At 42.3% G+C, this 23035-nt stretch overlaps 1 protein-coding gene across 3 annotated transcripts in view; it reads left to right on the top strand.

Moving 5' to 3' along the window:
• Nucleotides 1–23035, top strand: part of ITGB8 (integrin subunit beta 8) — a 113967-nt gene that overhangs the window by 31804 nt on the left and 59128 nt on the right. For all 3 annotated transcript variants that reach the window (XM_069088744.1, XM_069088743.1, XM_069088745.1), the window contains exons 3-4: nt 12831–13005; nt 21825–22071. In XM_069088744.1, the coding sequence (XP_068944845.1) occupies nt 12837–13005; nt 21825–22071 (416 nt within the window). In that variant the 5' untranslated portion in view covers nt 12831–12836. The remainder of the gene's footprint in view (nt 1–12830; nt 13006–21824; nt 22072–23035) is intronic.

Here is a 23035-nt window from a genome sequence, read left to right as displayed (position 1 = left end):
TAGGCTCAGTCGACTTTGGCACAGTGTGCTGGCCCTCATTTATTTTAAGCATTTAATTATATTTCCAAGCTGAATCATGCTCATGTATAAGCTTATTAAATGTCAACAAGCTAATTTATTAGTTGTGTTTCATTTGTCTTTGTTTGAAATACTTGGAGATAAGTCCTGCCCTCCATTAAACAGCAAAGCACATCACTTCCTTAGTGGCTGAGTGGAAAAAATGATACTTTCTCTCTCTCTCTCTCTCTCTCTCTCTCTCTCTCTCTCTCTCTCTCTCTCTCTCTCTCTCTCTCTGTCTCTCTGTGTCTCTCTCTGTCTCACTCTCTCTGTCTCTTTCTGTATGTCTGTCTGTCCCTCCCTCCCTCCTCCTCTCTGTGTGTCTCTCTCTCCTCCCTCTCTCTATCTCTTTCTATCTGTCTCTCCCTCTCCTTCTCCCTTTCTCTCCCTCTCCCTTTCCCTCTCCCTTTCCCACTCCCTCTCCCTCTCCATCTCCCTCCCTCTCCTTCTCCCTCCTTCCCTTCCCCCCTCCCTCTCCCTCTCCTTCCCTCCCTCCCTCCCTCTCCCATACATAAAGCTGTTCTGTGAATTATCATGTGAGGTTGCAATCTGGGTGCTGGAGCATTATGCAGAGATAGTAACTGTCACAAAGATTGTGTTTCTGTCTTCTGCCAAAAATCACCTCATTCCAAATAACAGAATTGTGAGGCATGCCACCAATGGGAAATCCCAAGGAGCATATGCTCCTGAGGTCTTTTAGTGCTTAAGCTAGTGGGGCCATCTTGTACACGTGGGTTATTGGCAACCCAAGGATGTGGATGCCTAGGATTATTCAGGATGCTATTGCCTTGTGGAAAACCTCTGCTGATCTGGGTTTCTGCCTTCGTTGATACATTCACACAGTTGGATTTTATGTTCTCATGAATGGCTGCTAGGAGTGAGCATCATGGGGCTCTTGGGAGTATCTGGGAGGTTCTGGGTCGCATGACTCCAAAATCTGCGTTCTGGAGCTTTTCTGTCACTTGACCTCCTTGGGCAATCTGGTGGTAAAGCCTATGCACCTTTTCTTAGAATCAGGTTTTAAGTGAAGAAAATAAAATAACATGGGATTACAAAAGAAATTATAGTGAAATGCAGTTATATATCTTTAAATACAGAAGTTCATAGACCATAAATACAAAAGAATCCTTGCTGTAGAGTATCTCAAGCTATTTGCAAAGAGTGGAGGGGCTTCTGACAGACAGGCAGCAGGTCATAGTGAGTCACAGGACCCTGGGACCTGGACAGGGTTTTAGCAGAATCTTCCCCCTTTTCAGAAGAAGAAACTGAGTCACATTAAGATGAAGTGATTTGTTCAAAGCCCCACAGGGAATAAATGGCTTTGCTGGGTCTAAGCCTCAGTCCTACAGTTTTGGATCTCACCCTGCCCCCTCCATACCATGATCAAAGCTCAATTGCCTACTAGGTTTGTGGGCACAGACAGGGCACAGAATCTCTCCATGTCTCAGTTTCCTCCCATATAAAATTTTAAAAAATTATACTTGTCCTACCTTTGTCCCAAGGCTATATTAAGAAGAGTGCTTTCTGAACATTAAAGGGCTATAGAAATGTGGGCAGTCTCCAATTCATTCCATATCTACTCTGTCCTTCCACCAAACTTGGGTTTTCACCCTTGGAGTCCTGAGCTGTGAGATGTGAAATAGCTCTTGCCCTCAAGGAGCTTACAATCTAATGGAAGGAAGATGGAAAAATGGGCTGTGGGGAGACACTGGGGCACCTGGCACAGGGGCATCTTGTTTCATGGAGTTGAAACCAGGTAGGGCATGAGAGTCAGAGTTGAAAGAACTGGGAGTCAGGTTTCTGCCATCTATAAAGAAACTCATTGGGAGGAGTCCAACCACCATCCCTCCAATCAGAGGGGAAGTGAACCTGAGGGACATGATGTAGGTCAAGGCTTGAGTTAGTATTGTAGCAGTGAGAATAAAGGTGATGAGCTTATCCTGAGAGGGGCATCTTGTCCTGGAGCTGGAACCAGATAGATGAGCAAATGCCAGAATGCCACAGGGCTTCCTGGTCATTTACAAAGCCATGCTCCCCAGTACAGTGTTCCCTTCCACAGGGAGTGACCCTGCTTCCAGTGGCTCCTTTGCATGGTTCACTGAAGGGGCCATAAGAGTTGGCAGCAGTGAATCCAGATCTATGAAGCTGGCCCTCCTGTCCCTACATGTGACTCTCATCCTCCCTTTTCTTTATTGCTAGACTCCCCTCTTCTTTCACAGGTAGACCCTTGCACATGAGGCCTTCTCTATGCCATTTCCACTCTAGTACAATGCCCAGAGAGCAGGAACTGCTAGGTTTTGTCTTTCTTTCCCTCATGCCTAATATAGCACCTTGTATTCAGTAGGTGCAGAATGCATGCTGAAGTTTCAAGTTAAATCTGAGGCAGGGAGAACAGTGATAGCTTGGTTGGTGGTGTCCCAAACCAGGTATGATTATCTTACAAATGCAGGAGGTATTTCTAGATCATAGATGTAGACCTGCAAAGGATTTCAGGGGTTATCCAGTCTAACTTTTCAATTTTTTTTTAAGCAATTGGGGTTAAGTAACTTGCTCAAGGTTACATGGCCAGTTATTTCTGGGTGTGGTGCTAAGTATCTGAGCCCGGATTCAATCCCCAGGTCATCCTGACACTGGGGCCGGTGCTCTTATTTGCTGTGCTACCTGGCCGCCCCACAACTTTTCAATTTTACAGATGAAGAAACTGAGACCCAGCCAGGCTGAGAGACTTACTCAGGGTCAGATGGCTCACAAGGGTCAAAGGAAGGATTCAAACTCAGAGCCTTTTGATTTTGAAACCAGTTCTTTACCCATTGTACCACACTTTCTCCCTTAACTTATTTTATAGCTTAGAAAAATGAGACCCAATAGAGGAAGTGATTTGCCCGAGGTCACACCTGTAGGGCATAGCAAACCTGAGATTCCAATAGTTTCTCTCACTCAACATCCAAGTACTCTGGACTCATTAGTAATGGATCCCGTGTCTTTTGCCTGCTGGGCTAGAGCTTTAACAATGTTCCCAGATAGCTACTACAAGTGCCAGGAGGCCATCAGCTGTGGCTGTGGTATGTTTCAACCAGAGTGGTTTGGAATGAGATTGAAAACTCCATACAAATTCCAGTTCTCAGCCAAATTTCTTCCTAGCCAGCTATGAGGGCTATAGAAATGGCAGAGACAGAATTAGGGCAGGGCCTTTGGTTCTTTGCCCTAGGGCTCTGATAACACTTAAACTCCTTCTGCCCTCAGAAACAATTGAGATCAGCACATGACTCACAAGGGTAACTAAAGTAAGAAATTACCAGAGAGGGATAGTATGGAATGAGAGATACAGCCAGTACCAGATTCAGGAATACCTGGGGTCAAGTCCTACCCACACATTTCATTATTCATTTGCTTCAGTCCTCTCCTATTCTTCATGATCTCATTTTGGGGTTTCTTGGCAAAGATACTAGAGTGCTTAGCCATCTCCTCCAGCTCATTTTATGATGAGGAAACTGAGGCAAACAGGGGTAAGTGACTTGTCCAGGGTCACACAGCTAGTAGCTCTCTGAGGCTGGATTTGAGCTCAGATTTTCCTGACTCCAGGCCCAATGCTCTATCCACTGTGCTACCTAGCTGCACCCGTCTGACACTTACTCACTGTGTGATAAAGATACAAAACCTTTCAATATTCTAGGCTACTCTCAATGATTATGAGTTGCAGAGAAAATGTTAACCTCTAATGGTAGAGAGAGTCTCCTGTCCATCAGTCAGTCAGTTAATAAATTAAACAGCTGGTCCCAAAACACCAGCAATTACTAGATGACAAGCATTTGTTCCCTTCTGACTATCCCCCAATTCAGTCAGTAAGCATTTCCTGAGCACCTATTATGTGCTGGGTGCTGGAGATCCAAGGAAAAAAATGGAAAGACAAGTCTCCTTCATCACCTGGTCCTACCTGGCTTTCCAACTGGAAGCAGTTTCTCCATTTGTGGCCTCCTGTTATCTTAGAATATCTCACCTATGAAGTCATTTGTCTGATTTTCTCACCAGCCTTCCTTTCCTCTGGTAAAACTTCAATTTTAAATATTAAAAAAAGTTTATATGAGATCCCTTTTCTTCTGCTTAGCCCAGGATCCAGTTACTAATTAAAACTTTGACATATGGCTCAGTCAATGAAAAAAGGGGGAGCAGCTCTGTCTGTAATTTTCTGACCTTTTGCTGCATAGCAAAGGAAGACTTCATGGAAGACTTCAGACTTCTGCAGTGGGTTAGGTCCTTTTACCAGCAGAGGCAGCACTAATATGGCAGGAGGAGTATCAATAGGTAGAGGTGAGGGTAGTTTGGTCGGAGCCTTCAGAGAAAAAGGCCAGGTACACCGGCATGAGGTGACAATGTGGAGAGAAGTGAGCAGAAGCTCTGTCCCTCACAGATGAGAGAGAGACAGTCCTATTGAAGTGTCTCCTGGCTAGCCCTATGGACCTTGTATGTATAATTTTCAAACATTAAAGTATAAGGATACAATAATAGGTCTAAAAAAGATATTCCAGCTGTGGAACATGGAAATCATGTGAAAATGTTTACCTTGCTTCTCCACTCCCTACTAATTTCCTTGTCTTCCCTCTGGGAGGGCTATCTTTGCTTATGGAATAATCATAATTGGCAAAGACTGGGATGCTATTAAAATAGCTTTATGAAATGCCCTTTTGTTCTGTCTCCACATTCCCATTCTAATGCTTGTGGGAGATATAAGAACACAGTGACATGTCCTTTCTGCCTTTCCTATTTGACTTAATTACAAATTGTGCCTGAAGAGAAGCTCAGAGGACAATGAGCTAGCTCATGTTTTGTCTTTGAAAGTAGAATGCAAACTCCTTGAGGGTAGGCATTGTTTTGATTTTGCCTCTGTGTCCCCAGTCCCTAAAACTATACCTGATAAGTACTGACCCTCTGATGTCACTGATGTAAGTGACTCCCAGATGAAGAAACTCTACCAATACATAAGGTACCTTCTTCTCTTCAGCTTGTAGGTTTAGTATCCAGAGCTCCAAGGGTTGCAGTGACCTGCCCAGCATCCCTACTCAATATGTTTCAGAGACAGAACTTAAACTCAGGTCTTCTCAGCACTCAGGCCAGATGGCTATCCCCTGCCTCAAACTGAATCTTCAGAAATGCTTGTGGATTTGTTGATTTAATGGCTCATTCAGAACTCAGCTCTGGTTCGCCTTCCTACAGGAAGCCCTTCCCAAGCCCCAGAGTTGGAAATGTCCCTTCCCTCCTGAGTCCTCATCTCATCACCTATCTGTTTACCCTGTGGCTCCCAAACAGAATGTAAACTTTTGGAAGGCAAGGGCTGGTTATTTCATTCTTTTTGACTTTGCATTCCCAGCACCTGGCATAGTGCCCCACACTTAGGAGGCATTTAATCAATGCTTATTGAATGGAGTTGTTAAAATATGACAGGCAGCATGATGTGGTAAGTGGAGTGTTTGCTGGATTAGATGTTCTCCTTAATGACAGTTTGCTGGTGGTTATTTAGCAAGTATCTGAAAGAAATTAAGACTGTGGCTTATTGACACCAAGCATGTGGTTGTAAACGTTCAAGTCCAGGTTTTCATGGTTACTGAACCCTGAGTACCTCTGTTTGTGACTGAAATTCTCCATTTCCATTCAGATGTTTCATGGTATGTAGGCCTGACCTTGAGTTCTTTCCTCCCCAGTCATCCCATCTCATCTGTTTTTGTTTATTTGTTTTTGTTTTTTCTAATGGAGACAATACTTCATTGGGACCTCTGATGCCAGATTATTTTGTTTACAAATCACGTGCACCTCAGAGAAAAATGCTGTGGGGATTAACATGTACCATATGTCCTGCATCTCCTCTGAAAGTCCTGGGCTAGCTGGAGTTCTCTCAGAGGATGGGAAACAGTGAGATTGCACTCAGATTGGATCTCTTGGACACACCAGTGGCCACCATGACATTGCACAATTCTGCAGCTCTGTGTGGGGAAACCCTTGAAAAGCCCTAAAATAAAGGAGGGAAAATGAATGGAAGGCAGAACTCATTCTGTCTAATCCTCTATTCTTGTCATGTGGAGAGTGATAAGAAGGGAAGAAGGAAGAGAGTTAAAATGACAGGGACTCTGCTTAAGGTCACAACTCAGCTGATGTGTGTTGTCACCTATAAAATGTGAAACAGTCTGCTCTCAAATGGGGAAGATATCATTTAGTCAATTCTCTCTATTAGCTTGACTTGTTTTTGTTTGCTGGTGGTGATTGCAGTAGTGGTGGAGGTGGTGAAAGTTCCTACTATAAACACTAATGTAGAGAGGTGGTGTGCTGTTGTGGAGACCAAAAGGTCTATATTAAAACCCTGGCTCTGGTGCTTATGAGCTTTAGGACCCTGGACATGTGTCTCTCCTTCTTTTCCCAAGAATCAAGAGGTGGGGCAGCTAGGTGGTAGAGCACCGGCCCTGGAGTCAGGAGGACCTGAGTTCAAATCCGGCCTCAGACACTTAACACAAAAACTAGCCTGTGACTGTGGACAAGTCACCTAACCCCAATTGCCCTTCCTTCCCACCTCCAAAAAGCAATAATTAAAAAAAATAATCAAGAGGTGATTGGCTGAGGCTGTGTTCTATCCTGCTCAAATGATAACACTTGTGGAATACTGTTTCCCCCCCCCCCACCCAGTTCTGAGTATCCTTTCTTACAGAAGGACAAGAATAAGCCTGAGATCATATGACCAAAAGGAGGCAGGCCAGGATGGAATTGGGTCTCAAATTCATGCCTTCTGAAGAATGGTTAAAGAAACAGGGGATATTTAGCCTAGGGAAGAGAAAAGTCTAGGGGCAGAGAGAGTCATGATATTTTCAGACATTTAAAGGGATTTTTTGTAGAAAAGGAATTAAATGTATGCTTGTCCTCAGGACAGGGGGGTCCTAGGAGGAATGGGGAGAAGCTTATACTTAATATTAGGGAAAACTTCTTAACAATTAGGGCTGTCTTTCATTGGAATAACTGCTTCATAAGTTACTGAATTCTCCATCACTGGAACTATTCAAGCAAATAAATATGATATCAGAATTGTCCCATATATGGAGATAATTCTTTTCCATGTATGGAAGTGATCTCAGAGATCATCACCCAGCCCTTCGGAGATTAAGTGATTTGCCCAAATTCATTGAGGCAGGAAACACCAAAGGCAAGATGGGAACTCAGGTCCTGGCCTCTGGAGCCAGGGGCCTTTGCCTCTTGTAATGGATAAGAGTGGATGACTGTGGAGGTTGCTACTGTCTTTGGAAATTTGTGATTCTGTGAAGATACTGAGCCTTAGGGAGCTTGACCAAGGTTGATAGGTTGATAGGTTGATAGGTTGCATTTTGGAAAGAAGCAAAAGATCTGTGAAATCTAAGACTCTTGATTTATTAAGAAGAAAACTATTTACATTTCTCTAAAAAGCTAGTGTCTCTTACTTCAAAGGATCTGTCCCTTCCTAGGGGAGAGGACCACCATTGCAGCGCCCCCTTCTTCTGTGCCTTAGAAGATGACTTTACCAATGGCTGAGGCTAAAAATATATCACTTTTCTTGGTTTACCTTCTGATAGTGAGCTGGCTCCTCTCCTCTGTTTTCTAGGCTGGTCCACAGACCACAGCCAGAGGCCAGGACTCAAAAGTTTTTGCAGCTTGAGAACTTAACCAAAGCCTGAGGCAAACACGAACAATATTTCACATTTCTAGAGTCTTTGATAACGATGACGATGATAATATTTATATAGTACCTACTATGCGCCATAAACTGTGTTAAGCGTTTACAAACATTATCTCATTTGATCCTCACAACAAACTGGGGAGGTAAGTGCTATCACTGTACTGTTCCCATTTTACAGTTGAGGAAACTGAGGCAGAATTTAGGCAGACTTGCCTAAGGTTACACAGCTAGTAAGTGTCTGAGGCTAGATTTGAACTCAGGTCTTCCAGACTGCAGGTCCCGCTCTCTTTCCACTGTACCATCTAGCTGCCTTTGAGAAGAGTGAGGTAGGTGGCCTCTACCCTCACTGAGCATTCATGTAATCTAACTGGGGTGGACCTTACATTGAAGAAGTGGGGGCTTATGGATACAGAATGGTACATCTGATGTTAGTTGGTTTTATGGAACTTAAAAAATAATTCTTTGTTATAAGGGAAAGCTCACTGGTTAGGAAAGGAGTGCAACACAACATGCCACCATTCAAGGTGATACAAGGGAATTAATAACAGCAACAATGGCTAGCAGTTCCTTAGTGCCTACTGTCTGCTGGGCACAGTGCTAAGTGCTTTACAATTATTTGATCTTCACAACAATCCTGGAGGGAGGCACTGCTATTATCCACATTTTATCTCCTGTTTCTAAGCACTTTGCTTACAATGGTCCCAGGAAGTGGACAGTAAGAAGATTGTTATATCCATTTTACAGATGAATAAACTGAAAGTTAAAATGGGCTCACTTATGATCACACATGTCTGAAGCTCATATCTCAGGCAGGATTCAAACCCTGATCTCCTCAGCTGAAGGTCCACCTGACATCATAATTAAAGGGAGATCAAAACAAGAACTCCAGAAAAATGTCATGCCATGTGGGTCACTGTGGTCTGAGGTCAGGGAAGACATCGCAAAGGAGGTGGCACCTGTGTTGGACCTTGAAGGAACATCAGAATTAAGACAGGCAGAGACGAGGGCAGAGGGAACAGGACAATGGGCTTCAGGAATACAGGAAAACTATGGAGGAAAGGACAAGATCAAGGACAGTTATTCATAGAAAAGTAAGAACAGATAATGGATGAAGGGAAATCATGTGAAATAGGCTGGAAAACAAAGTTTGTAGCTTTCAATGATATTCAATTAGTCATTCAATCAGCATTTATTAAGCCCTTATTATGTTCCAGGTCCTGTGCCAACCTCTGCGGATAAAAAGCAAAAGTAAAACCAGTTCCTCCTCTCAAGGAATTCATGCTTTAAAGAGACAGAGGACCTGGATAGGAGGAGGCTAAGAGAGGTTGAGGAAAGGTCAGTTTAGAGGGGACAGGCTAAGGAAGGGTTTGGCTTTTTCCTCTCTTTAATAGGGTGCCACTGATGCTGATTAGCAGGGGTTGAAGATGGCAAGGCTGGAACATTGGGAGGATTATTTTGGTAGTGTTGTGGAGGGCATGGCCTGGAGGCAAGGAGGCCAGTTAGGTGGCTTTATAGTAGTTTTTTCTGATGATGATGATGATGATGTGTTTTACAGTGGTGATGTGGGAGTGAAAAGGGGGAATGTGGGTCAGAGACAGCGAGGAGAGAAAATTGATGAGACTTAGCCCCTGATTGTTGTGGGGGGAGGGAGGGAAAGGAAGACTAAAGGATCCAAGACTGATCTTTCAATCTTGAGTGACTGGGAGAACAGAAATAGAATCATGACAAAGAAATGGAGTAGAGAGGAAGGATTTGGGGGGAGGTGGATGATGAGTTGCTATAGATTGTAGAGAGAGTGAGGGTAAACTGCTTTCAGGAAGTATCCAGAAGGAAGATGGAAATGAGGGACTTTAGCCAGGGCATGCAGAGCCATCTAAATAAAAGCAATCATTGACCCCATGGTAAAAGATGGAATAATCAAAAGAGATAATGTAGAAGGAGAAGAGGCAGTTGCAGGCCAGTGACTTGGGGGATGCTGAAGTCTTGGGGAATTAGGGGAGATTCTGTATGAGTGATCAGACAGGCTGGAGGAGAACTGGGGAGAGGAATGGCCCAGACCCCAAGGTGGGAGAGAGAGTAGAAGGAGGCAAGCATCCAATGCTGTGGGAGGAGAGGCTAAGGATTGTATGAAGACTCCTCGCTTACCTGGAGACATCCCCAGTTGCCTAGTTCTTAGTACCAATGTCAAGAGAAAACATCCCTTTCAAACAATCTTTTCTTTTACTTCTCCTGATGCTCAAACTCTGTGATGTGCATTTGACAAGAATCACTCCATTGCTCTTCAGCTGCAAATAAATAGTTCCTGCCAAAACCCACAGGCTTTCCAGTGCTCCAACGATGGTGGCATACCATGTCTACCACAACCGGAGATCCTCAGCTGAGATATAAAGCAAAAACTTCCATTGCCCTCCATAATTACTTCAAGACCCATACAAGCATAGCTCTAGGGATCGAAGGGACCTCAGAGATTATCTAGTCTTTTTCTCTCACTTGACAGAGGAGGAAACTGAAGTCTGTACAGTTGAAATGACTTCCCTAAGGTCACACAAGTAGAAAAGAGCCAAGTTAGTATTTGAATCTAGGTCTTCTGACTCAAAGTTTAATGTACTTTCCATGCCATTAGAGCTGGGGAAAATGTGTGAAACCTGGAAAAGTGATTTATTTATTGATTTGCTTGGTTTTTTTTTCCCGGGAGGAAGATATGTGTTGGGGATAGGGGAGAAGGTAGAGTCACATTGAATTGTAATTCTGGGCTCAAATTATCTGGATTATTTGTTCATATGTTTCAAATTCCTTGAGTGTTTGTTTGGCTATCTACCATACTTTGGCATTCTGTCCCACTTTAGGATGGCTGATCCAGCCAGTGCCTTAGACAGGAGAGTCAGATGTGATAGGGTTAATAATAAAGGGAATTTTCTTAGGTGGTGTCTCTCCTCAGGTATTTATGAGTTGTTAGGTCTGATGATGGTAGCAAGCAATAAATAGCGGCAATAATAATGATAGATATTATTATAACTGGCATTTATGTAGTTCTTTAAAACTTTCAAAGTGATAAGTATATATACATACAATATGTACATTGTATGTATACATGTATGTAGCCTATATGCACATGTGTACACATACATCTATTGTCTTGGGATCATGGATTTAGAATAGCAAGGAGCCTTAAAGGCAATGTAATCAAATCACTTTGTAAGAACAGTTGGAAAACTGAGTGGCATTCTGGATCCTGCAATTTTAGAGGGACAAGGATTCCCTCTCAGTCCCGTGAGTGATTTGCCTGATTCAGGTCTTTGAACAAGAAAGTGGACTTAAGTCATGCTTGGGAGATTTGAAACAAATGAACAAAGAGTTGTTCCCCAATTAAGGTATGGCTAAAGCATATTAACTCCACTTGAGACTGTCTGGATTCCTCTATCACTCTCCACTTCCCCTCTCTTTCTGCTGTTGAGCTCCTTGTTTATGGATTGTCTCCCTCCTTTACAATGGAGCTATCTTTCATTTTGCTTTTACTGTACCTGACTCATTGTTGTCCATTCATTCAGTTGTGTCCAGGTCTCAGAAACTGTCCATGGTGTTTTCTTGGTGAAGATACTAAAATGGTTTGCCATTTCCTTCTCCAGTGAATTAAGGCAAACAGAGGTTAAATGACTTGGCCAGGGTCACACAGAGGCTAGATTTGAATTCAGGTTTTCCTGACTCTAGGCCCAGCACTCTATCCACGGAGCCACTTGGTTGCCTCCTAGGAAAACAGAGGTTAAGTCATTTGCCCAAAGGCATGCATCTAGTAAGTGTCTGAGGCCAGAGTTGAACTCACATCTTCCTGAGTGACTCATAAAAAGTACTTAATAAATACTCATGGATTGACTCCCAGTCCTTTATCTATAAAAAAGTGGTAATGATATCTGTAGTGTCAACTCAGCAGACTTGTAAGGCATACATGTGATTATAGAGATACAGATATCTATCTCTATATGTGTAAATATGTCATATGTATTATATATGTATATACAAATATGAATATACTTCTCTCTCTCTCTTTCTCTTCCTCTTCCTGGATAGATAGATATAATAAAGTATGTATACATATATATTTATACACACTTTATGTACATAATATATGTGTATGCATGCGTGCATGTATGCATTACTTATAGTTAAAACTATAAAGTACTAAATAAATGTCAGGTATCATTATTATTACTTATTATTATTTTCATACATAAACTTACTTCAGGCCTATAATCTTACAGCCAGATCTACAACCTTAGACCTCATCTAGTCTCACCCATTATCCTATATGAGAAGACACACATTTGCATAGAGATGAGAATGAGCCCCAGCCCCAGAGCTAATTGGACAGACCCGGAACTGAGTTCTCTTGACTTGGAGCTCACTGGGCTTTGCCGTACATCGTGCTTCCTCTTCCCTTTTCAGCTTGGATTGGTGCCTGCTTTCTGGACACATGATAGAGTATTCCAACACCACAATCTATAATAAATGACCAGTTGGCTTCTCTGCAAATTCAGTTTCCTATTTGGAAGGAACAAATGTTCCACTCTGGTTACATTTCTCTCCCCAGGCAAATATTCAGGAAGCATTAACAAGATGATTTTCTACTATGATTAGTTAATAGTATTTGATATACCTAGGACCATTTCTTACAAATGTGATTTGTTCAGAATGTTCCAGTCCAATTAAACTCAGTAAGTATTCATCTTTCTTTCATTTTCTAACTAATTCCTAATTTACTTTGTTTTCAAAAATTTGTAAATGACCATTAATAAAATCACGATTTATGATGGGCTGGCCATATTTCCTTGACCACAGGATGCCTATTTTGGGCTCCTGATAGAATGTCATCACCTTGAGGACGGGCTGTCTTCCATTTTTGTCTCAGTGTCTGGCACGATGTTTGTTGAACTGAATTGAATTAAATTAAACTAAATGAAATTCCCTGGCCACTTGTATCCCCCAGGTGGTATGTATCTTGATCCCATTTCTGGGAATACTAATCTGGATTTCTTTGAGTCAAACAGATGTTGCATGCCTTAAAACCACCAGTTCTTTTGCTTCTTAACAGGATTTCATGGCTGGAGCAGGAGCGAGTGAACGCTGTGACACTGTTTCCAACTTAGTAAGCAAAGGCTGCTTGTCCGATTTTATAGAATCCCCTTCGGTTGGTGTGACGATACCCACGGGAAGCGAAGCAAACACTCAAGTCAGCCCTGGGGAGGTGCTCATCCGGCTGCGACCAGGTTTGCTGATTTCAACTTCTCCTCTCTGTGGTGTCCATTAGAAGCTCCTCGAAGCTTGCTTTCGCTTTCTTGTGATTATTTATTGATTCAGGAGAAGGAACTGTGGTCTTGTGTAAAGGTCTCTGCTTTAGTGGTGAGAAGAATGGCTTCTAGTCCAGGCTCTGACATCCATTGGCTGTGCGTCCTTGGGAAAGTTAATTCACCCTCTTAGGTCTGCAGTGTCTTCTTATGTGATTGGGTTGAATTAGTCCTGATCCACTCCAGTTCTAACTTTAGGTCATCATAGTGGATTTGATGGAAGGTGATGGGGGAAGAGGGAAGATGACAGCTTCCATCTCTGAAGAAGCTTACATTCTAGTTGAATAAGGAGAAGACCAAATATAACAAAATCCAAATGGGGGGTGGATACAAAGGAAGCAATTATTATGGGTGTGGTTGGGAAGGCTTTGGCTAACACAAAGGAATAATTGATTGCATTCAGCGAACATTCATTAGGTGACTATTTTATGCTCAGCTCTCATGTAGGTGCTAGGGATGTAAAGACCAAAATAGAACAGTTCCAGTTCTGAAGGATCTTACTTTCTATCAGGCAAAAACAGCAGATATGCAGAGAAGTAAATATAAAATATTAGGAAAGAAAATGCAAATAAATTCTTGGGGACAAAGTGCTCTTTGAAGTCTATAATTTCATTGGTGTGAGTGTTCCTTCCATAGTCAGGTAGCATATGGAGAGAAGTCTGGACTTAGGGAGAAGTCGAGATCAAATCTTGCCTCAGACTTTGTGACCCTAGGAATGTCACTTCACCTTGCCTATATATGAGTGGGTATGTTTATATATGTGTAATATTATACATACAAATGAATATATGTGTGTGTGCACGTGTTCTATAGGGACATAGATCGATGCTACTCAATTAGCTTGACTCCATTCATTGATCTGGATTCAATTCTTTGTGTGTGTGGTGATGGACATATGTGTGTGTTTTATCCCCTTCTGACTAGTTCAGATAAAAGTAATGCTGAAAAGCCAGTTGTTCCTCTCACTCCCTCTTCTTTGGTCATATAGTCTTCCATTTTAGTAGTCTGATTATGTGGGGAATTTTCCCCCACTGCACCTTCCCCTTCTTTCCCTAATTCCTCTGCCCTCTTTCTTTTATTCCTTTAAAAGCATGACATAATCACTCCCATGACTTTGTCTTTCTGAGCCTTGAGAACATTAGGGTTCTTAGGGAACACCTCCATTTCTTCCTCCATCAGAACACAAAAACTTCAGTCTGGTACAGGCCCTTCAAATTACTCAAATGTTTTAACCCATTTTATGTTTCTCTGGATGCCTGTATTTGCAATTTAAGTTTTCCGTCAGCTCTGTTCTTTTTTTTTTTAAATCACAAGTACTTAGAAGGCCTCTATTTGTGTGTGTGGTTTGTCTTCTGGTTGTGCTTGATTATGCATGTGGGTAATTTGTCTTTTGGAATCTTATATTCCAATCTCTCCTCTCCTCTTTAGTGCTAGCTTCGATATATTGCGTGATCTAGGCTGCGGCTCCTCGGTCCTTAAACTCTTTCTTTACACACGCTGCTAGTTTTTCTTCCACCTTTAACCTGGAAGTTATGAATCTGGCTTATGATATTCCTGGGAGTTTCATTTTTTAAGAAAAGGGATGAGGGATTCTTCATATTTTTACTCTTGTTCTAGTTGGTCTAAGGGAAATTTTCCCATTATTTCTTGAAATATGGCACATAGACTTTTGTGATCTTGTCTTTCAGGTCATCCTATGATTGTTATTTTTTTTCTGTTGGGTTTATTCTTCACATTAAATGTTTTGACATGAGGAAGCTTGTGTTTTATTCCTTTTTATTCTTTTGGCTTTATTTTACTATTTCTTGATGATTGTTTATGTTAACATGTTTGAGTCATTCTCACTTTTTAGATGTTTGATACTTGGCTAAGGTTTGTTCCATCCTATACTAAACTATTAATTCTTCCAAGTTCATAACCTAGTGCTCTCATTTCTTCTCTACTTCTTTCCTCTGGAGTTTGATTTATAATATAACTTTTTATTTCTTCCAGAAATTCTGTTTTACCTTGTGGCCAACCTGTGTTATTCTCTGAGGGTCTGCTTCTAGATGATTTGGAGTTGTTCTCTTGTCATTTTGTGTCTTTGGTGTCCCTTGATCAATAATAAATATCTTTTTTTTTTATTTACCAACTCTTCTAACCTTAATTCCTGCATTGGGCATTTGTGTAGAGGCTAGACTTTGTATATTTGTGACTTGAACCTTATCTGCATTCTCAAGTTTTCCCTGGCAGCTTTCTCTGGGTACGGAGTGCTATGTTTTTCAAGAATATTGGGGGGCCTCAAACCAAGGATCTACAAACTTTCAGCACAGCCTGCATGGTCTAATACAGGGCAAAGCACGATCTCTCCCCTCTTGCTCTTAGTTCTGCATCCTTGGGTGTGGCTCTGGGGATATACCTACAAGCTCACCCCAGGCGGGAGCTCCAGTTGACAGCTGTCAGTTCTCTAAAAGGCTCTCTAGGTTCAGAGCAACACGACTGCTGGTTTGCCCTTAGTGTGAGCTCTCTGCCTTCCTTACTCAGCTGTCAGCCCCAGCATGGGTCTATGGGCTGAATCTGAGGTGCTGCTCTAAGGTAAAAATGAGGTAACTGAAGGTTTGCTCTCGTCACTACTCCCCACCCTAGCAGGGATCCCATTCCCTGCCCTAGTGTTCAGCTGCAGGTTCCAGGCTCAGGATACATTTGGGCAGAATGACATGATTGTCTTATGTTCACCCTGGCCATGCCCTCTCCTTAGCATGATACACAAGCATCCTGGGGCTGCCAGGCTCCTCTCAGACCTTCCTAGCTGGAACTCCAGCTCAGGGCCTCTGGTTGTCTCCCTGTGCTGACTTGGGTTGGGAGAATGGCTCATTGTGCTTTCCTGATCACTCTTCAGTCCTATATTATTCCTCGATCTTGGTTTGAATAGTTATGGGAAATATATCTCTATGGGAGAGAACTGGACTGGACTGCTCCTTTTTTCTGTTTCATCTTTGCCCATCTTCTTCCTTCTATTTCTTCCAGTCCCATCTTACTCCACACAAACACCCCATCTAGTGCCCTTCAAATGCCCACATCCTTCCAGTTATTTTCCTTCCTAAACATTTCCTCTTCAGCTTCAGGCCAGAAGCATGATTTCAGCTCCCCAAATCTCTTGATAAATTGATTCCTTTAAAACTGAATTTCCTCAGGTATATTATGACTCAGTGGCAACCTCTAGATCAAGGGTTCTTAACCTGGAATACATGGATCCCCCAGAGATTTTCTGTGAATAGATTCCAGGGAGTTTATCAACTTGAATAGGCAAAAACTTACATCTTCTTTTCCATTAATTGCTACTGAAAATTTAACATTTCCTTAAGTTTCAAAACATGATTCTGTTAAGGGGCATCCCACTTTTCGCCACTCTGCCAAGGGGGCATGCCACAGAAAAGGGGAAAAATTCACCTTCTCAACCATCTTCTCTGTATCTAGACTTCCAAACATGGCCTTCCTAGCACTCTTCTCTATTACCTCTTCCACGGTGCCTGGAATGTTCTCCCTCCTTGGCCCCAACCACTGACATCCTTGGATTCCTCTGAGTCACAACTAAAATTTTCTACAGGGAGCCTTCTACACCCTTCTCAACCCCAGTGCCTTTCCTCTGTTAAGTATTTCCTGTTTATTCTGTGTATTTGGCATGTATCTTATCTGTCCATATTTCCTTGCTTGCTGTAGCTCCCATTAGAAGGGGAGCTCCTTGAGGGCAGGGCCTATCTGCCTCATTTTGTGTCTCCAGCACTCAGCACACAGTGCCTGCCACACAGTAGGCAGTTAATAAGTGCTTATTGATTCCTTGCCTTTATCTGCTCTTCTACTGTTCTAGCAAGTAGACTGATGATGCCGACAATCAGATTACAGAGGCCATTTATTACCAGGCCCTATGCTCATCTCTGCCAGCTCATGCAAGGGTCTCTTTTCTCATTTGTCTAATCTAAAGCAGAGGAATCATAGGATGGAGGAAAAGTTATTGGTCTTAACCTCTGGATGACCTATGTTCCAATCCCTCCTCTGACATGTGCTGGCAATGTGACAATGCAGAGTCCCTCAAGCAACCCTCTAAGATCTGTCTACTAAATCACAGATGTGGGTTCCACCCTGCTCTGCAATCTGCATTGGCACAGGGACTTCCCGCTCTAGGAAGTCCCCCATAGTTACAAAATCACAGATCCATTCACTAATAATCACAGACTCCTTTGACTTGGAGGCAGCTTCACTAGGCTGACCTCAGTCTCTTATCAAGCCTTACCCAGGGACCCACCTGCTCCGGGAGGCTTTTTTCTGAAGTTCCCAGTCTCTTCTCAGACAATGTTAACACAAAACAGCTGTTCGTCACTCATCACAACTGGGTTATATTTGGCTTCCTTTGACCCCAGACAGACTGGGAATAACAGGGATGTGGCCAAATCCCTGCATGAATTTTAGGAAGTATTGATCATTTTGCAGCCCTGTATGCTCCCAAATTTTCCCTCTCATCCATCAAAACTATTCTAACCTGTGTCATTTTCCCTCAGGGCTTTCTTGGTTGACAGCTTAAATATTCTGATAAGCTAACACCCTTTCAAGTGTTTATGTATTAAAAAACAAGAGTTGATTGGTGATGATGGCTGAATTTTCTCTAGATATCCCCCCATGGGAAGCAGAAGCCCATGTTAACTTCCTAGAAATATTAGAGTAGGTTTGCCCATGTGTCATCCTGGATGTGTCAATCCATACTCAGCAAATGGACATCCAGCTTTGTCTAAGAAGCAGAGGACCCACTCTTTCCATTGGCACAGTCCAGCCCCCTGCTCTAGCTCAATGATGGTTCTTGTCCTTTTGTCTTGACATGAAACTTGAACTTGAATCTTGATCATTTCTTTCCATTCTCCTAGTTCTGCCCTCAGAAGCCAGAGAGGCTTTTCCAGCAACAGCACTTCAGCTATCATGTCTCCTTCAAGTCTTCATTTTTCCTGACTAAATATCCCTTTCTCTTTCAAATGATCGATCTAGGATATGTATTTAAGACCTTTCACCATCCAGGCCCCCTTTTCTTTTCCCATTCCCTTTTCTCACCTTCCCTATATGTGTGACTTTAGACAAGCCCATGAAACCACCCAGTCCTTAGTCTCTTCATCTGTAGTTCAAATAGATTGGATTTTTTTTAGATTGAGTGTCTTTATCTCACCCAGACTGAAAGCAAAGCTCGTACTCTTGGGTCCAGTATTACAGCTGATCAGCACAGATACTTTCACTTGCTCTGTTCTTTCTAACCTGGGGTGGTTCACCACTCTTTTAGGCAGCCTGGTGTACCTTGACTCCCCAAGGCTTACCATATTCATGCTGGATCTGCTCTGGACACCTGATTGATGTCCCTATTGCAGCTCAGAACTCCCTAGCTTAAGCAACACACCAGCCTCAACTTCCCCAGCAGCCAGGATTACAGGAACTCACCAGCACACCCAACTAGATCAGGAATTCTTCACCTTTTGTATAGCACAGTCCCCTTGGGCAATCTGGTTAAGCCTACTGGCTCTTGAAACTCTTAGTCTATTACCCTTAGAGAACACTGACTTGCATGGGCTCTCCCCTCTGACATGCTTTCACGCCTCTGTCGCAAATACTGTTATTGTGGTAGTTGTTTTGAAGATGATCTACACATCAAAATCATAAAGTTAGAGTTAGATCTTAGACTAACCTAGATTAGAAGTCATAGAATTTAACACTACCACCCCTTCTTTACAATTGTGGAAACTAAGAGAAAAAGTTAAATGATTTGCCCAGGACCACATACATCAAAAGTAGTAGAACTAGGATTCAGATCTAGGTCTTCTGCCTCCAGACTAATGATTTCTTCCCATCAAACCACAGTATTTTTAAATAAGAAGGAATGAAATGGATTAGAAAGTGGCTAAAGGATTGATGACAGTGGGTTTTCCCCTTCAGTTATACCAGTCACCCAACTTTATATCTATTCCTGCTAGAATGTTTTTATAATATTATGGATCAAATATACTCAAATTTAAAATTAATTACTTATTTTTTGTTTATGTGAAGAACTCTACCAACAGTGGAAAATGTGCATCAAATATTACACCAGTTGCCATGACTTTTAAGAGGATCTCTCATAAAAATTGAGCCAAATGAACTGCCTCACAGGGCAGTGGGCTCCCTTCTGCTTCAGACTCTGAGCCAAGGTGGAGGACCACTTGTAAGATCCATTGGAGGGGAGATTCTGGCTATTAGCAAGGTTGGGGAAGGTGACTTTGGGGATCCCTATAACTCCGAGATTCGATGATTCGGTCTGGGATATCTCAAGGTTTTACCTAAAGAAAGGGATGTCTTTGGAGTGAGTATTCTGTATCTGAATTTTACATTACACATCCCCAACTAGTTAGTTGTATGTATAACCTAGGGGAACCCAAAGGGCAGCTTTGGTTGGCTATCACATGGAACTTGTAGTTTTCAAGGTTAGGAAGATCAGAGCAGAAGTTTACTGGAACTTTATTATTTCTTTCAATCATTCATTTGATAAACATTTATTAAGCACTTATTTTGTTTTAGGAACCATGAATAGAAATGAGGAATAGGAATTGGACTGGCTTTTTCATTGCTATATGGAATTCCCAGGTGAAAAAATTCCTTGTAGCAATACAAGCTGACCCCTTCTCTATAACTTATAGTCCTAAAGAGTTTTGGGATACAGTCAGAATAACAACAATGAGAGAGAGACAGAGAGACAGAGAGACAGAGAGACGGAGAGACGGAGGGAGAGAGGGAGGGAGGGAGGGAAGGAGAGAGAGAGAAAGAGAGATTTTACACGTTATCCCAGTTCATCCTCCCAACAGCCCTGTGAGGCAGGTCCTATTATTATTTCCCCTTTATAGTTGAGGAAAATGAGGCCCAGAGAGGTTATGTAACTTGCTATGTGGATCACACAGCAAATGAGAGTCTGAGGGGAAATTTGAATGCAGGTTTTTGTAGCCCCAAGTGTAACCAATCTCGGGCTTTTTGTCAGGAAACTAACCACAGAGCAGGCTGCCTCCAGATGATGGTCTTGTCATTAGAGTTCTTCAGGTTGGGGTCAGACAATCACCTGTCAAAGCTGTGGCAGCAGGCTTTCTTTCCAGGTGTGAGCTGGACTTCATGGTCCCTTCAAACTCTCAAATCCTGTAATAGACTGTGAGTTAGTGAAACTGAGGCATGGTGGTGGAAGCCATGGATGGTGGAAGGGATTTTTTTCCAAAGTCACATGGGTAGCAAGTGGAATCAGGGTTACTGTCAGAGAGTTAGGGTTATCATTGAGATTAGTGTTCTAAGGTTTGAATCCAAGTCCCTAGGCTCAAAATTCAGGGTTCCTTTCACTAAAGTATGATGCAAATTTTTGTTTGTTTTTGAGGGTCTTGGGGGGGGCAATTGGGGTTAAGTGACTTGCCCAAGGTCACACAGCTATCATGTTTGTCAAGTGTCTGAGGTCGGATCTGAGCTCAGGTCCTCCTGACTCCTGGGTGAGTACTCTATTCACTTCACCACCTATTACCCCTCTATGATGCAACTTTTTAAAAAGAAATTGTGTTACAATTTTCAATCATGTACAATAATTAGAAGAATGAATCATTACCTTGTAGAAGTCATTGTGGTATTCCTTTAATGAACAGACAAGGATGTCAGATAACCAGGTACATTGGTGATTCATAGGGCAGATGCTGCTGTTTAGCTATTTCAATCATGTCCAATTCTTCGTCACCTTATTTGGGGTTTTCCTGGTAAAGATACTAGGGTGGTTTGTCATTTCCTTATCTAGCTTAATTTATAGATAAGGAATTGAAGCAAAGAGGATTAAGTGACTAGATGAGGGTCACACAGCTAATAAATACATGTCTGAGACTGAATTTGAACTCAAGTCTTCCTGACTCCAGGCCTACTGCCCCATCCATAATATCACCTGTTTCTTCTTAGGCAATCAATAAATACTCCTTGAATAGACAAAGTATCTTCACATAGCCCAAAGCAAAGACTCTCTAATGGTGGAATTTGCAACTTTATGCTTGCTAGAAGATAGATTGCTGAGATCAAGGAACTGAGATCCAGTTTGGCTTGAACAGAGAGTATATGAAAGGAAGTGATATTCCAGAGACTTGGAAAAGTAGAGAGAGCCAGATTGCAAATGGCTTCAACTGCAAGGCTGAGGAGCTATTTTGTCTTTAACACAATAGGGAGCCCCTGATGATTTTTGAAGACAAGAGTAACATGGATACTTGTGTAAAAAAAAAACCTTGCATTTTAGAAATGTAAAAGGGAGAATTCTCCATCCTCCCATAAGCCTAGGCCAGCAGAGATGTGTTTGAGGAGAGAAGCCTTCCTGGTACCCCAGGAATGGCCTCACAAGTCAGCCATATGCTTCTGCTCCACAGAAAGCTGACTCTGCCTCTGTACCTGGACATTGCCTAACACACTAGCATCTCCTGGAAGCCAATGGCAGGTCACATTCAATACTTTTCACAGGTGATTGAGGAGAATTCAATTTGCAGACTGGGGAGTTGGGCAAATACATTAAAGACATTTTCACCAACTTCTTTAAATGTCCTCATTATTTATTTTTTGAATAAGCAAACTTATGAAATTCTAAGAGATACTTCAGTTTAAGAGTTGATGCTCTCTGCCTGACAATCTCCCCCCAAAAGTCATCAGATGTTGAAAAAAAGATTAAACAAACATATGTATATTTTCCCTTCAATTAGGAGCTGAAGCTGGCTTTATGCTGAAAGTCCGCCCTTTACAGAAATACCCTGTGGATCTGTATTATCTTGTGGATGTCTCAGCCTCCATGCACAACAATATTGAAAAACTAAATTCGGTTGGAAATGACTTATCCCAGAAAATGGCATCTTTTTCCCATGACTTTCGACTTGGATTTGGATCCTACGTTGACAAAACCGTGTCACCCTATATTAGCATCCATCCTGGCAGAATCCACAACCAGTGCAGGTACCAGGGGCCTGGCCGAGCCACGTGGTGCTGGGGACGTGGCCGAGACAGGGCATGCGGGGACAGTTCAGGTGCTCCTCAGGGTTCTTATGATGGTGGTGGTTTGCTTTTCAAAAATATTTATGAATGAAAGATTTAGAATGTTTGGTGCAGAAGGCTTCTGTTGTGTACTAACTTTCAGGGCCAATAGCACCATGGTTAAGGAGAGAGGCAGAGGAAGGGGAGAGAGAGGGGGAGGGCAGAAGAGGAGGGGGAAAGACAGGCAGACAGATGGAGATGGGAGGGAGGAGGGAGAAGGGAGGGGAAGGGAGACAGAGAAACAGATAAAGGGGGTGGAAGACTGGCATTGAAAGCAGGAAAACCTGGGCTCAAACCCCGCTTCTCTTATTAGTGTTGTGACCCTGAGCAAGGCACTTAAGCTTGATTTGTCTCAAGCACATATAATCCTTCTACAACAAGAGTTCTTAACCTATCTGTAAACAATAGATGGATAGATACATATGTAGATAGATAGGTATATGGATAGACAATATTTCAATATAATTTGTTTCCTTTGTGAATCTATTCTTAAAATTTTATGCATTTAAAAACACTGTTCCAAGAAGGCAGCCTTAGGCTTCAACAAACTAATGAAGTGAGGGGGTTGTGATATCCAAAGACGGTTAAGAACCCCTGATATATGATTATGGCTATATATAATGGCATAGATAAACGTTCAATGCACATACATATACATGTATGTATATTGTTGCATAGATTTATGTGTGTATATGTCTATATACTTATACATATATGTTCATATAGGTGCATTATGATCATATCCATCCCCATGTGTAGAAACATGTGTATATGCATACATGTGTCTCTAAAAGTTTCTATGTGCATGTATGGATATATAGCATGTGTGCCGGTGTTTGCAAGCCATGTGCATAATGGTCCATGTGTATATATGAACACATGCCTA

The sequence above is a fragment of the Petaurus breviceps genome, unplaced genomic scaffold, assembly GCF_028583685.1.
Source record: "Petaurus breviceps papuanus isolate PSGF00001 unplaced genomic scaffold, PetGlider_PUasm1.0 185, whole genome shotgun sequence".
Lineage (NCBI taxonomy): Eukaryota > Metazoa > Chordata > Mammalia > Diprotodontia > Petauridae > Petaurus > Petaurus breviceps.
This window is presented reverse-complemented; position numbering and strand designations above follow the sequence as displayed.